General features: G+C 44.7%; 2 protein-coding genes across 2 annotated transcripts in view; one reads left to right on the plus strand and one right to left on the minus strand.

The window, feature by feature from the left end:
- LOC118778954 (filaggrin-like) overlaps positions 1-6,667 on the minus strand; it is a 29,575-nt gene extending 22,908 nt beyond the window's left edge. Inside the window, exons 1-2 of the mRNA XM_036530756.1 lie at positions 6,412-6,667; positions 5,055-5,157 (exon numbers count right to left, since the gene is read on the minus strand). Coding sequence (XP_036386649.1) covers positions 5,055-5,103 — 49 coding nt within the window. The 5' untranslated portion in view covers positions 5,104-5,157; positions 6,412-6,667. The remainder of the gene's footprint in view (positions 1-5,054; positions 5,158-6,411) is intronic.
- A 4,291-nt stretch (positions 6,668-10,958) lies between these two features.
- On the plus strand, positions 10,959-12,626 carry uts2b (urotensin 2, beta). The gene is made up of 4 exons (XM_036530296.1): positions 10,959-11,064; positions 11,626-11,751; positions 12,104-12,147; positions 12,513-12,626. The coding sequence occupies exons 1-4, from the start codon at positions 10,959-10,961 to the stop codon at positions 12,624-12,626; spliced, it is 390 nt and encodes a 129-aa protein (XP_036386189.1).
- The last annotated feature ends 3,074 nt before the right edge of the window (positions 12,627-15,700 follow it).

Raw genomic sequence — 15,700 nt, forward strand, 5'->3', positions numbered from 1 at the left:
GGAAATCCTCAGTGCATCCAACATCCAACAGCTACACTCTGCCTGTGTTTTATTTTCACACCAAAAACCCCCTAGTGCCTTTTAACTGGAAATATTTACTAGGGTTTTGTGTTGTACAATTACAAGCCAATAAACTCACCGATTTTTAACAGAGCAAAACATGGCACTGCAGGCCTACATGATCGACGGTTTGTAATGTGACTGCCTCCCAAGGAGGCGCGCTCAAACACTGTGAAATGCAGCAAGCGTGCCACGCTGGACCGCAGCTCAGAGGACAGAGAGGCAAAACACGTTTCCACCCTTGGCCGAGTCTTGATGAGCCAGCAGATAGGAGCATATGCACAGGAACTGTAATGTACACCTTGGGCGCTAAGAGGATCAGCTGCTGGGACCCGGTCACACAGCAATCTGGATCAGCCAACCCCCCCGCAGCCTATCACAGCCACGCCACCCCGCTCCCTGCGTGCAGGTGAGATTAGCTGCGGCTCAACCGGGCGGCCTGCAGCGAAGATCCGGTGCTTCATCCTTTTCCCCACTGGAACTGGAGTCTCGTTAACATGGCAAGGTGCTGAGTGGGAGGAGAGAGAGAGGGTGCGGGGTGGGGTTGGGGGGGGGGTAGGAGTGTCTTTGGCAGGGTAACCAATCCCATGTGTCTGTCTGAGGTCACGTGTCAGGGTGTGCCAGGCAAACCAGGTGATTTACTGTTATTCAGTTAAGAGTTCAAAGGCCTTGGATATAGGCAGCAGGAAGTAAAACAACCACCTACTTCTGCAGTACGGGAAAATTATGAACATTTTATGGATGTCACGTTAGAAACGGACAGTAAAAGGTAACACTAAACCCTGAATATGATTTGTACATAGAACGAAAATTGGACAGAGTCCAGGATATAAATCAGAGTTTAATTTTAAAACTGTAAATCCTGCTTGAAAGAAATGACAAAAAGGAAATACCCCTAAGATTAAAAAATGTGACAAAATGGGTTCGTATTTTACATTAGAACTTGATACAGCTAAAACACATTTTAAAGAGGCATTTGATCAGAGTGTGATATTCATATTACATGGCACTAAGACTAGTTTACAGTCCTGTGTAACCCCTGACTGAGGCCCCTGATTCAAGAGTGTCTGAAAGATGAAGATTCAGTGTCAGTAAGCAAAAGAATGAGCAAAAACAGAATGCATAAAATTTAACATAATGGCCATTTATCAGTGAGTATGAGCAAAAACAGTATAAAGAACACTAGCTTCACCACACTCTTTCATTTTTACAAAATGTAAATCCTAATCAAGCTGGGCTATCTTTCTCTGTGCCGAGCACGGAAAAGATCGCCCATCAAAAAAAGGGAAACGCATCCCTGATGACATTAAAGAAATGGATCTAAAACCGGACCTGAACTCATTGAGCGGATGGACAGGGCGGATGAGGCGGATCATCTGCAGCGTATACGGGCAGCGTGTAGAACTGCTGGGATGGACGAGCAGACGCAGTGAAGGACACATCCAGCGCTTTCGCAGAGGGACTCTCAGACGAGTCACCCGAATACGCAAGGCGATGAGTAACGGGTCCCGGTCAGGGGAGCGAAACGAGGCCACCCCTCTGTGTGCAGCAGCAGCGGCTGAGAATTTCGAGTCTGAGGGAGGGAGAGGGGTGAGCGCAGGGGCAACGGCCAGGTTTTCCTTTTCCCAGTAACAGTCGGGATTACGTCTTTCCTTCGGCTTTGCGCTGGGGGAGGTGGGGGATGTGGGTTGCGTTTAGCGAGCAGGGCTGGGAGAGTTAAAGTTACAGAGCAGCGGAACAGAACAGAGGGGGGGCCTGATGGTGTTATAATTGCGAGTGTGTGAATTACCACTGCAGCAGTGCGGGGGGACGAGGTGGGCTTTTTTTTTATTATTCTGTGGTGGCGTAACTACAGAGCGTCTGGAGCCAGTCACCACACGGTTAACAGCCTATCAATTCCTGTCCCACCCAACTGGAGACAGGGTGACCCTGCTGCCACCTGAACAGCCAACATGCTCAGCTGGCCACAGACGCAAGGGCCTCCTTCACTATAGCACCGGCACAAGAGCAGAGAACGAAAGCGACAGGGCCCCATTTCAAGATCTAATCCTCCGCCCCCAGACTTCCCACTCTCCCTCTCTCTCCATCTCTATCTCTTGCTCTCGTAATGTTTTGACTAAATTTGGCCCCGTCAGCTCCTACAGTAGGTGCTGATATAAATATCTGTCTCAGCTGGGGTGGGCTAAGCCTCAGCTCAGAGAAAAGAGGTCAGCAGGGTCGGAGCGTTGAGTTTCACTGTGGGACCGGGGCCGAGGGGGGCTCCGCGTTCCAAGAGCACGTCCAGCTGTTTCGAGGCACTGAACAGAGGAATGCCACGGGATAGGAAAAAAAAACATAACACAGGGACCGATAAGGAGAGGGGGCGTAAAAAAAAAAAAAAAAAAAAAAGCAGTTGGCTGGGCTGCCAGAAAGAGAAGCTGGAGAGGGAAAGACACAAAAATAGAGTGTGAACAATACGCCAGGCAGAGGTACAATGGGGAGCTTACTCAGAACCAGTTTTTCATGTAAGAAAAAGAGCTGAAATTAAGCTACCAGCCGGCTAGAGACTGAGAAGATGGCAAGGCTAGAGCACTGCGGGAAGCTACTCTCGGTTGCCATGCAGCACAGACCATTCAGCAAATACGACTCACTGAGACAGAAGAAAAATTTGTGAAAATTGATGGTGAGACGGAGGTCTCCTGAATGCCTCCATTCCCTCACCGCTGCCAATTTAGACACTCAAATGCACCTTCATGTTGTCCTCAGAGGAGAGAGGGTAAAGGGGGAGCCAACTCCCAAGGGCAGAGGCGTGCCACTCGTTTGCAGATTAGACAGGTACCAGGGAAACAGCAGGCTCATACACATCACGCCACAGGCGGCCCGGTGTCGAGTGCAGACTGCAGCAGAGTTTCTGCATGGGCTCACACGCATTCAGGATGCGTTGGGACACATGGAACCACCAGTAACAAACAGCCAATGCTTTCCTTACCACCTGAGCAACACGCTTTGGAAGATGAACCCCAAGGAAGGCAGTTAACTGGATGTACAGAGCAACCCCCCTCTCCTCTCCTCCCCTCCCCTCCCCTCCCCTCCCTTACTCCCCCCTGCCAAGGCCAAACTGATACATGCTTCCTGCCTTCCGAATCCTGCCGGGACATGAGCAAGTCTATCTCACGGGTGTGTCACGGGCCCACACAATTCAGAGGCAGGGCATCTGGAGTGGCAATCACATTCCGACGTCTTATCGGCAGCGTCGTCTGGGCCATGCAGCGGCAGCTCTCTTTCCCATCACTGTGGGGAGAGCAGTCGCTGGCTTCCAGCCTCTTGACTTTACAGCCCGATCCTGCACACACACACGCATGCACACACGCGCAAACACATATGCGCATGCGCGCCCACACACACACACGATACCCTGCAGAGTGGACCGCGCTTACCAGCTTAAACCAGACCTTTGTTTTTCACTGTATTTACCCAGTGTAATCTGATGCCTGTATGTCATGGATTCTTGCAAGTTGGGCATTCCATGTATCGGCTTTCCCTAATGTTTCATTATAAGCAATTATGTCATCAGTGGTTTATCAGTGGAGCGACTTTATTCCGCAATAATTCCCTTCAGTGGGGAGGTAGCTATGACAATGTAGACTTCATGTGCCCCAGCCTAGCTTACGCTGCTTTGTTTTCCAAAGTACTGGTGCTAGAAACGTCTGATCTTGACCTTATGACAACAGTTGTGCGTTACACTAAGGTCACTGCAAAAAGAAGAATCCTCTCTCAGCCCACCTCTCTGATTTACCATTGACACTTCTGGCGTACAGAAGAAGAGAGGTCGTGCAGAGTGTAGCTCCAGACAGCCAAAGCTCTCACTGGAATGCTTGCTTGTTTATTAGACTGCTGCCATCCTCCAGCACTGACCTTTGATATGTCCATCAAAACCTTGACCTGCTCCTCCTAGGTACCGACTCCGACCTCAGTTGGACCCCTCCTTACCTGATGTCTGCAGCAGCACAATTCTTTGAATCGAAAAGGAATAGCTTCCCAGAGCAGCTATCTACTTCAAAGCACTGGCAGTGCAGTGCACTTTAGAGATTTAACAAAACGGATGCACAGTGCTCAAGGGCTCTTAAAGCCCCCCCCCCCCCCCCCCCCAACAGACGATACGACGGGTTGGGAAGGATGGGGTGGACAAAGTCAGATGGGGCCACCTTTGGCAGCGCGTTATCCCAAGACCCTCGCAAATGCTCCAACGCACAGCGATCCAGAGCAGCACACCTGCTCTGCATCGAGAGACAGCCCGGCAGAGAGACCACACCGAACTGCAGGTTCAGCACGGTCGTCAAGGGCAACAGACGGGGAATGGAAGGGAGGCTTTGGCCACAGTTAACCCAGAATTTCCTGCCTCCAGGACAAACGCTGGTCCTGCTCTGTCCCACAATCCCTAAAAACAAGTCTGAGGAGTGCAGTACCTTCCTCCAGCCACACTGTCAGCACGCACCATACACATTTAAGCCTACAGACAGATCACCGCCACTGCTGCATGTCTGACTGGTGGGGGGAACAAGGGAGTAGTTTTAATTTCTTTTTTTTTAACATTTTTAGAAAGCGCGCTAAGCTTAAATGGCACATGGATTATGGCCAAACTGTAAGCCATGCTGAAGCAAAACAATAAGTAAATGAAAACAACACAAATCAAAATCACCTTATGTTCACATTACAAACCGTCAATCATGCAGGCCTGCAGTGCCATGTTTTGCTCTGTTAAAAACCGGCGAGTTTATTGGCTTGTAATCGTACAACACAAAACCCTAGTAAATATTTCCAGTTAAAAGGCAATCACCTTATGTTCTACATCTTACACAATCACTTTATGACACGTCTGAGCAACCTTTCAAAATGCATACGACATACTGCTGACTTACAGCACAACACAAACACACACGCACACCTTTACCTGTCTGTACACCACAGATACAAGGTGTTCAGCAGTAGTCAATCAGGTGGCGGACGAGCCTTACCTTCTTGGACTCGGGGCAGGTGAGACTGGTCGATGTCCAGCTCCGTCATGGCTGTCCCCAGCAGTTCTCACAACCTCATGACACGGGGGGTATGGTTTGTCTCCTGAAGAGGAACAAATATGTAATGCGCTCCCACCTCAACCACCTCCAACAGAAGGCAGCATACAGCCAGCACACACCTACCAAATGACTGCTGTTACAATGTGATCAAGCAATGCACAAATTACCCAGCATGCCCAAACGCTCAAAACGGACAATGTGGGAGCTTTTAAGGGGACTACGGTCAAGACTACTATACTACACTAGATGTTTGGCTTACTGCCAAATATCTGTTGTTGCTGAAGTAGACTGCGGAGGTCAAATGCTTTTAAAAAGCTCAAAGGACAAATTAATCCGTTGTTTGCAAACTACAAACTTCAGCAGAAATAAAACGGTTGATGCTGTCAATGCCAAGTACAAACGTCAAGTACTACATCGTCAGTAAGCCAATTTCAAGTAACTAGGTATTAAGTAGGGAAAGTATGACTAATGCCTTGGTAACAATAGGAATATCTCACTACAAAATAACAAATCCAAAGCCAAGCATCTAATCATTGTTTTAACGTTACATTCAACAAATACCTACCAACATAGTACCGCGGGTGTCACAGACTAGAAGGTTTAGACATTGTACAACTGAGTCAACATAACAGTCATCGACTAGCTCAGGATAACTTACAAAATCTTTGCGTTAGATCTCGGATCGCCAACGTCTCCGCCCAAAATCGTGCATAAAGCAACAACTGTACTATCCAGCTACTCTACTTGACAAGCCAAACATGGTGCGCGTAAACATACACCCGCAAGGAAGATAATACTGGGTTTTCTGAACTGTCTGTCACTTTAAATGATGCCCGGCTAGCTAAGGAGATATCGCTCTACAGTATTAAAAACTTGCAAATGGATGCAAATGAACCATATAACCAAATTCTGCTCACCCTATGACTCCCGTGATGTTTTAGAATCACTCTTACTGGTTGCTTAACTTAGCTGCCTAGATACATTCGACAATGTATGTAAACTGTCTTACGTTTGTTTACGGGATACACTGGCCATCAAAGTAACAATTTGTTTATCGCGGCATTTAAAATAACCGGATGACAAAAGCTGTCAAATAGCTAAAAAAGCCAACAGGCAACATTACATCCACGGCAAAACGCTAGTTTTATTTCTGTGCCAAATAGCTCACTTGTTGGCTAGATAAGAACTTATTGTCAGCGCATGCAGCGCGACTTTCTCAGGCAGTTCCACTTAAAAAATAAAGCATGCAACGTAACAAAGCGAAGTATCTGGCTCAAAACAAGTGCAATATATTTACCCAATGCAGACGATGTGACTCAGCGTCATAAAAGACCCCGGACCTTTTTTTTCTTAGCACGCTGCCTCCTTGTTTCTGCTGTTTTCAAGTCCACGTCGCCAAAGCAGCTTGCGTAGCCTCCACCTCCATTCAAGCTGTGATTTTCATCGTCTCCAGCGCTAATGCTAGAGTCTGCCTGAGTGACACAAAGCGAAGCAGCTGGTGCTTGGACGGCAGCCCAATACGGACAAACTTCATCTCAAGCCAATTTCACCCGTTTCTCTCACAGCCAGCACCCTTCGAACGTAGGGAGGGAGAGTCGCCGGTATGTCTGCCCTTGGGGTGGATGTGCCCAAAATGAGTACAACACGTACCCGTGGTTCATTCAACAAACTCTACCATGCGGGCAGATATAAATATTATGATCAGTGTAGTAGTGACACTATGTTTACTTTTCTGATTGTTTACACAGTTAATATTGATGAATGAACTTGAATGTGTCCTTTTTCTGGTCTAGTAAAAGAAACAAAACTATGTTTACAGTTGTGCAGTAGTATACAGATTTTCTGTGCGGTATAGATATGACACAATATGGACATGGCCAAGGAGGCACTCGATTAGAAACACCAAAGATAACAAAACAGTTTGCTACGGGACTACATATTTCAGCCCATCAGAACTTCAATGAAACTATACTTCAGAAAGCGTGGTTAGTTCGGCTTACGAATTAGCAGCTACTCGTTGTGCATGGACACAAGGAACAGTGTACTGTTAATGGATTGATATTGCTTATTCTGATATCATACTTTTCAACCCCTTGTTCCATTCACATGTTGAATAAACCTTCAGAAATGCATCTGAATAATTATTTCACTACTTCTGAAAAATAAACGTTTTGCCATTTGCCAGCTGAATTGAAAAAAAAATTACATTGTCCTAGGTCTACGTTGTGAGCAAGGGCGTGGTTACCCCACAAAAGTGGGATATTGTACAATCTGATAATATGTGAATTGTACAATGTTAGTTATATATAGATTTTAAAGGTTATACATTTGGAAATTAATCAAACATAAATGACGTCAAAACCACATCTGAGCAAATTAAAGGTGAGGCGATTGAGGTGATTATTAATCCGTATAAAAGACATGTTGGACTTTTGTGCCACCTGCTGGTGAAATAGATACATGTTATGGGGGGATTGGGATTCGAACACTTAGACCATTCTGGGACCCACAATGTCCAGTGAGAATCTGCACTGAACTTGTGGGTTGCTAACTGTGTCTGCTAGTTTACCCACACGGCATTTTTGACGTTGGCGGCGTTGACATGTATGTACATGGCTTCCTCTGTTTAATCAACAAATTAACATCAAATTAATGAAATTATTTCACAGCAGAAGATCCTGTTCCCCAATTAGTTCTGAATCTGAGTCTATGACATAAGCTACATTTGGGGTGATGGTCAGGTGCAAATGTTTCATTCAAATATTGTGCCAACAACTTGCTCTGTAAAACGAACCTGTTTACCATACGGCTATTACTCCGTCTACTCCGGCACCGAAACACATAAACAAGAGTTTATAGCGGGTGCTGGAATAAATAAAACTACTCAGAGTACGTCTTGTCTGAACAAGGGCAGTGAATCATTTGAAAATGCGTCAAATCGATTTATAGAGTGATGACCAGTAGCCTGGTAATAAGATCCATTTTCAACTCCAGCATGAAATGCCAACCATCTTCGTGAAAATGACCCCTCTATTTCAAAGTGTAACAAATTATATATTCAAATTGGTTATGGTAATATTCCGTTTAGCAGGCCTTAACGTATAATTCAAAAAACTAGCATGGAGGAAAAACGACGAATACGCACAGAGAAAGAAGGGAGGAAGAGAAGGGACTGAATTAACCTTCTTTGATGATTAAACCTAACCTTAATCGTTTTCCCAAATTATTCTCGGTGCAAATGTAGTTTGTGTGGTAATTCAATTAATTTCAAATTCACATTTAAGACTGCGTTTATTAACATAACTTTTACTAATTATTTGTTCTTATTTCGATACGTAGCCTACTATTAAGCAGCAGTTCCATAGTACATGGCCAATAGGCATTTTAGAACCATTGCGATAGTAGGACGGTGTTCTACATCTCATGTAACAGCCTGTCCTCATTCGAATGTTACTTACACAACGAACGTATCAAACTGCCACTGTTTTGTAAGCCTTGGAAAAATGTTTGGGTATTGTAGCGACTAGTGAGATTGTTGTGTTGTAAAATAAACTTCGGAGAGACGGCGGGGTTCTTTCAACACTTTAACCAACATGTATATAGCCTACATCACTGCCTCCATCTCAAACCCTGACTCCTCTGTCTGGTTTGGAAAAGGGGGCTTTGTATCAGGAATAAGGTCACACACCTATATCTTTAAGTTTCCCCTTTTTGACAGTTGTAGGTTATTTATTCTTTTCTAGCCACTTCCAGCTCTGACTCACCAGGCATCCAACTGTCTCCTCTTGCCCTTCACCACGCAAGCCGTCCCCATTTAATCAGGAAAGATGCAGTCGCATGTTGATTATAGAACTCTGTGTCCAGACGCATCACCACACAGCGGTTACTCAGGGACGAGGGATTACTGCTGGATTGACAGTCTAGGTTCTCAAAGTCCAACTCCAGATAAGGTGACAGCTCATATGTCTCCAGGTAATTACAAATATCAAGCTGCAGCAGAAGACCCTTTTTCCTCTGCACTGGCTTTCAAGGGAACCCAAGGCTGTTCTCTTTTAACCATACCTTACTTTAATCCTTTCCAATGTACATCTGTAATTAGGTATAACTGTTAAATAGAACCTAATTGAGTAATTTTATCTAAAAAATTTGAAAATGAAAACCTTGAAAGCATGCTCAAATGGACTTTCTGTACAGAATCCTGTACAGAAAAGAATCTATCAATGTGTCACTTCTGAACTCTACCACAACTAACATATAGTACCAACCCAGGTGATGCATGGCAGCCATTTTATACCACAACACTCACCAGACATCAGCAGAGACAGAAAGGGAGGTTATTAAGCCAATTACATTAGGGCATTGTTGTATGATCAGACTGAAAGACCCTGACTGGGAATTTGGCCAGGGAAGTAGAGAACCACAAAGTACATTAAATGTACTTTAATGATGTTTAATGACCAGAGAGGGTCAGAACCATGGTTTAACATGTCTTCTGCAAGACAGGATCTCCTATAGCACAGTGCTCCCATCACTGCACTGGGACATTGGTCTTCTGTAAGGTCCAGAGGAAAGACTGCCACCTACTGGCCCACCAATACCACTTCCAGCAGTACTAACCAAGCCCATTCCTGCTTAACTCCTGCTGTTAGGTAGAAGAGAGTTGTAGGGCGTCATTGCACTCCTGTCCTTATGGAGTGAGTAACTAACAAAGTCTGCAATGGTATATTGTATCAGAAATATCACGGAGCTACCAAAGTGAAAAAGATGCATGATAATGACAGGAAGAAACCTCTTTTTAAATATCTTACATTTTGACTCCATCTTCCCCCACAAAAAATAAGTCTCAGTTTGCATAGTTTTGAATAATATTCAAATATTCTGTTATCTTCATCAATATTATGTTAGTAAGTAGTAATACAAAGCTGATGTGTGTTTAAACAAAAATACTTGTGTTGGTGATATTGATAAGATTGCTAAATGAATAAATGTAAATGTAAATGTAAATATACACTTGCTCTATATCCCATAGGCTATGTTTAATCCTTATCTTGTGCATGTCTTGCATCGAACTGTTGTTATTTTTTTTAATCACAGATAGAGGATTACACTTATTGTGTAGGCTTATAAATTCATTATGGTGAAGCCAAATCCAGGCACACAGGTGTAGATATGGTCAAAATGAATAAATTATCTAATTAGCCACTAATATCTTATTATAATCCCATTAATATGCTGAGCTGCACACAGTATTTAACCAGGCCTAAGGCAAACACAGCATCTGAATATAGATCCTTATTTTCTTATTTTCCAGAACTGACAAACTGCTCACCCTTTCAGTAAATTAGATGGGTGGTTTTGCGAATTAATCTGAGGGGCAGTTTAATAAGTGAATTAAGTGGGCAATTTGCCTGTCTCCACCCGATGCCGTTGACACAGGGCTCTCAGTGCACCTGCGTTCAGTCAATTTATGAACTCTGTAAAAAAAAAAAGCTGAATTAATGGCTTGGGTGGTAAAATACGGCTCTGTCCCTGACGCACAGAGCATCGCACTTGTCCCCTTCTTTTATTGGTCCATTCATTCTCTCGCTCCTGTTGGCCGGGGCCTTGATATACGAGCAACAGGAGATTTTAACAGGATTTACGGCCGCAAAGGGATGCGGGGTGGGGGTGCGGGTGTTATGAAGGCAGAAGTGGGACCGGGAGGGGTAGGCTCTTGGGACGGGGGGGTATATATACCCCGCGAGGAGAGCCAGGAGAACACAATTGGACTTCCGACCTCTTGAGCACGATCTCCCCGAAGTCCCCCAAGGAACGCCACCGCCCGGCCCCACCCTATCTGCAGAAATGATGTGCAAGCTGCTCCTGTCCTGGGCCCTGATTCTCGCTGCCTCTGGGTCCGTCTTCTCACACCCCATCACAGACTCCGGAGAGGTCTCTTACTCAGGGCCAGGTGAGTCCCCAGCCACCCGCCTCTAAATGCCAACCTATGAGAGACTCCCTGCCTAGAGGCAGTCTGCAGAACTGGGGTCACCTTACCTCAACATTGCACAACAGCATAATTGGCACAAAGATAAAAGCATGAATTCATGGTTCAGGGTTCGCCTGAGAGAATGTTGCTGGTCATTGACTTTGAAATAAGGGTTTATTGTATACTGATACATACTCTACTATGTGGTGTTACTGCAGCATTGTGGTGCAAATTCCGGGCTGTTCTTGCCACAGCGCTAGAGTTGTTGTCTATCCATCTTGCTCAATATGTGCTATAGCTGTTTGCTGCTGTCAGTTTTGCCTGTCGGTTGTTGTTGCAGTGCATTGTGGTTGTACAGTCGGCAGTGCCGGTGTTATTGCTATACTCTGGTGTGAATGTTGACTGTGTGTTGCAGTTACAGAGTGTTGACTGGGTGCTGTGACCACAGTCTGGTGTGAGTGTCATTTTGCGTTGCAGCTGCTGTGTAGCCTTCATATGAATATACATGGTGGGCCGTATGCTGACTGTATGTCGTGTTTGCAGTGTCAATGGAGGAGGGCAGAGCGGTTGGTCCAGAGGATTTGTCCCTGTCTGACCAGGCTTACCTGTCCCAGAGCAGGACAGGTTTAGGCTACCCCTCCCTATTGGCTGGGGAGCTCGGCAGAGATGGTGAGACACCCTCTCCCATTACAGTCGTCTAGCTTCAAGCTAACACAAATGTGAACTGTGTCTAAACCCACAAGGAAGAGGCAGTTTAATGTCGCTTGTAAAGCAAAATGTAGAGCACACTACTTGTACTGAGGTAAAACATTAGCCTTGGAGTATAATATAATATTAAGCATTGCTTCACTCCTCTCCAGAGACTCAATATGGTAATTAGTGCACAGTCTATACTTGTATACTGTAGGTTGAGTTGGAAATAAGGTCTACCCAATGCTTCAGCTTTATGATGATTGGTTTGTCCTGATTAGATGAAGCCTTGTCTTCCTTTCCTGCACTGAAGGAGCTCTGTATTTCACAGGTATCAGATCAGTAGCATACCTCCCCAGAGAGGCAGTGAAAGAGGTAAGAGCTGCTACAACCATGCCTACATGAAGGATAGACTTCATGCTTTGATTGTCTTGCCAGTTCATCAAGCAATTTTAGGCTGTTTGAATTACCTGAAGCCACTGCACAAAATTCAAAAAATGTCCAACTTCCATTTTGTGTTAGCTTTTCACAATCTGTCGTCCGCCGAGGAAGAAATGTGTCATTTTCATGCTTCTATGAGTTTTGTGAATAATTTATTTAGTAAGTATTTAACCAAACTGCGCAAAAAATAACAATCTGGGCCATTATCCCAAAGAATGGGCTTCCTTACAATGCCTTGGTGACTGCTATGTGTTCTATATTGCCTGCGTGTTTGACTGCCTCCCCTTACACTCTTTCAGGTCCTCCTGGAGAAACAGAGCAGACTGCATCCCTTCGCTCGCTTCCTGGGCACCAGGAAACAGTACAGGAAGAGAGGAAGCACCTCTGAGTGCTTCTGGAAGTACTGTGTCTGAGACTGGCACGTGCACATGTACACACACACGCACACACTCAACGACGCATGCACACCAACGCACACGCGCACACACGTGCCCCGACACGCACGCACCGCCCACCTCACAGAGAGACCTGACTCACAGTCTTGGATTCAGTCTCCATCTCCCTCTCTCACACACGTACTGCTCAGTGTGAAAGACTGATACACAAATTGCACATAGCATGAAAATGGCAAAAAAGTAATCCCAACCAGACACATGATCACAGACTAGGGAATAGATAGGCAGGGGACACCACCTTGAGAGGATTACAGCAGGAGTCAAACTATCGGCATTCACATTTCCAGGAAAAGAACTCATCTTTGTTGTATTTCAGTCCCCAGGTAGCCCTAAAACATCAAAGAAATATTGGCATACCCAGTTTGGGGAAAAAATGACTCCTGCATTGAATTTTTATACTTTGATCACCATCAGTTCTGTCTCAAGTGTAAATATAGTAAATATGGATTGTCAGAACAATTTGACTGAAACACCTGAAGGCCAATCTGTATGTTAAATACAAATAAAGCTTTATGTTTTGAAATGCCTTCATTTTGACTTTTCTTACATTTATTCAGTACCTTGTGTGTAAAAATCATTTACGGTTAGCATTGTTAGTAAAAGTCCGGAACACCAAAAAGTGTTTCGTTACGACAAAGAAGCAGATTCGATGTTCGTAGCAAAAGACAGGGAGGTTTATTTGCACAGCCGGCCGTGGGAACATCAGCATTGAGCAGAAGTTCAACAGGTATAGAATTTAGTTCATTTTTTATACAGTTAACAGCAGTCACATTTGCATATGAGTTATGATAACCAGCGGGGGTGCTGTTTCTGATTGGTCTTGTGGAGCTGTGCATAGCTAAACAGCTCCCTCTCTAATTGGGTATTTCCTGAGCCCTGTAACCTAATTGGCTCCACAGGGTTCACAAGAGGCGCCATTTGGCTCCGGTCGGATGTAGCGACATCGCTTTGTATTCGAATACACATCGCTTGTCTCCAGCGTTTGTATTTGAATACACATCGCGTGTCTCCAGATTAAACGCCATGCCATTCCACAAAACTGTCTCTTAACAGCATTAACAGAAATATGGACTGAAAAATAGGCACCTACAGATCAGTCAAGCTAAACTCTGGGGAAGTGTTTGGTTTGGTCTAGTAATCACACACCAAGCAAGTAGTTCTTGCAAGGCTAAGCCACACTGTAGTTTTGCCTTATTGTTTGCAGCCATAACCATGTGCTTCTCTACCGCCACTATCTGCCATAAGCATTCACGAACTGACCGATAACATCAGCGATGTGCAAACACTTCCCACCAGTCTGCTGGGATAGTGGACCTGTGAGCAACACAGTGCTGAGCAGCAGTGTTTCCCAGCCGTTAAAACAAGGAGCGGTGAGATAGACCTCCTGTTTTTATAACAACACTGAAGTGTCTTCAGTTCTTTCAGAATGAGTTTTTAGATTCTTCACCGTTGAATGCATTTGATGATCACAGCTGTCCCTTGCATGTTTCCGATATCAAGTCAATACCGAGTCAATGGACCGTGTAATGTTTTTTGTTTTGTTTTCATTTTCTAAAAAGGCGATGGATGAATTATTTCTGTTGGTGCTAGGCATCTGTTCAGGTCCATTTATTTTCATTGGGGTGAAACATATATTTCCCCACACTGACGGAGGCTGTCAACAGAGAGACGTCGTCAATAGGTCACACTGGCTCGCTGCCATATCAGATTTTGTGCAAGTGGGGCCTGTCTTCAGCTTGGCCTGCTAATTGCACCAGTTTTTCTGTGCAGTTGTTCGTGTTCCCAAATGTTTATAAGGTCACATTGTAAATTCGTGAAAGAATAAAGCAACAGACTAAATTATGTTTTTTAAGAGCTCCCTCAATAAAGACAAAACATAAATGTAAACAAAGCCATCCTCAATATCACAGATTTAGCCTCCAGAGAGGAAAGGGAAAACACAACAATCAGCATTACTTCTATACAGAGTTGGAAATGTTCAAAGCAGGAAATGTTCAAAGCAAGGGACTACTTCCAATTAAGCAGTCGCAAAGGAAAGGACAAAACACCCAAAAAGGAGTAATAGTCATCTTTTATTTATTCATTTCATGGTGTCGCAAAATGCCTCCCTGAATAATTGACAAAATGTCTTTTTCATAAACTTCATATCAGTTTTCCTATACTGTAAAATACAAGGTACTGTAATATACTTTTTTTTTCTCTAAAAATACTGTACAAAACCTGTGACTCCTGTCCTGTGGCAAAACTGTATTAAGCCCAGCAGTTTCACTAGATACACAGAGGTGGGTGTTCTCCTGAACAATGCCACCAGCTGGCCTCACCTACAGGCGCCATTACAACACTCCACCATCCCAGACAAACAGTATCTCTGACAGGGGAAATAAAGGTAGGGACATTACCACAACAGAAAACGGACACACTACGGAACATTTTCACAGAAGTGTTTTTGTTTGCATTTTTTTGGCATGACATTTCCATAAATAAAATAAAATAAAAAAAAACCCAAACAGGCAGTGCTCAGGGGCTGCTTCTACTTTGGTGGATCCCCTTATCAGTGCCTTTTCGCCACCTAGTGGTACAGTGAAGGTACTGTCATTACTTTCAGGGGAGCTGCCCGCTCACTGCTGTGTCAGTCAGTCAGCAAGTAAGGGATGCTATTGTTTCTGCCGTCATTGCTAGCCATCGCAAACAGACTGGCTACAGAATGGTTTTGGGGGGGCTGTTCTGTATGCAACTTCTTTTATTACATGGCAACACGCAAGTGCTTTAAGAATGTAGATCTCAGGTAAAAGAGGACTTAGGCTGGTTCGCCTCTTTACTGTTGGTTTAGGGTGGACGGAAAGACATAAAAAACATGAAGGTGCCCTGCTTTGCACCCGGGGGTAAAGGAAGCCTCACTCCTTCCTCCTCTACTCACTCACAGGCTCTGTGGCCTGCGGCGTACAAAGCCTTACAGTCATACATTTCAACGTAATAACCTGAAGTTACTAATCAACAAGTACACACAGATGTCTGTATCACTTCATAGCAGC

This window comes from Megalops cyprinoides, chromosome 6 (assembly GCF_013368585.1).
Source record: "Megalops cyprinoides isolate fMegCyp1 chromosome 6, fMegCyp1.pri, whole genome shotgun sequence".
In the NCBI taxonomy this organism is placed as follows: domain Eukaryota; kingdom Metazoa; phylum Chordata; class Actinopteri; order Elopiformes; family Megalopidae; genus Megalops; species Megalops cyprinoides.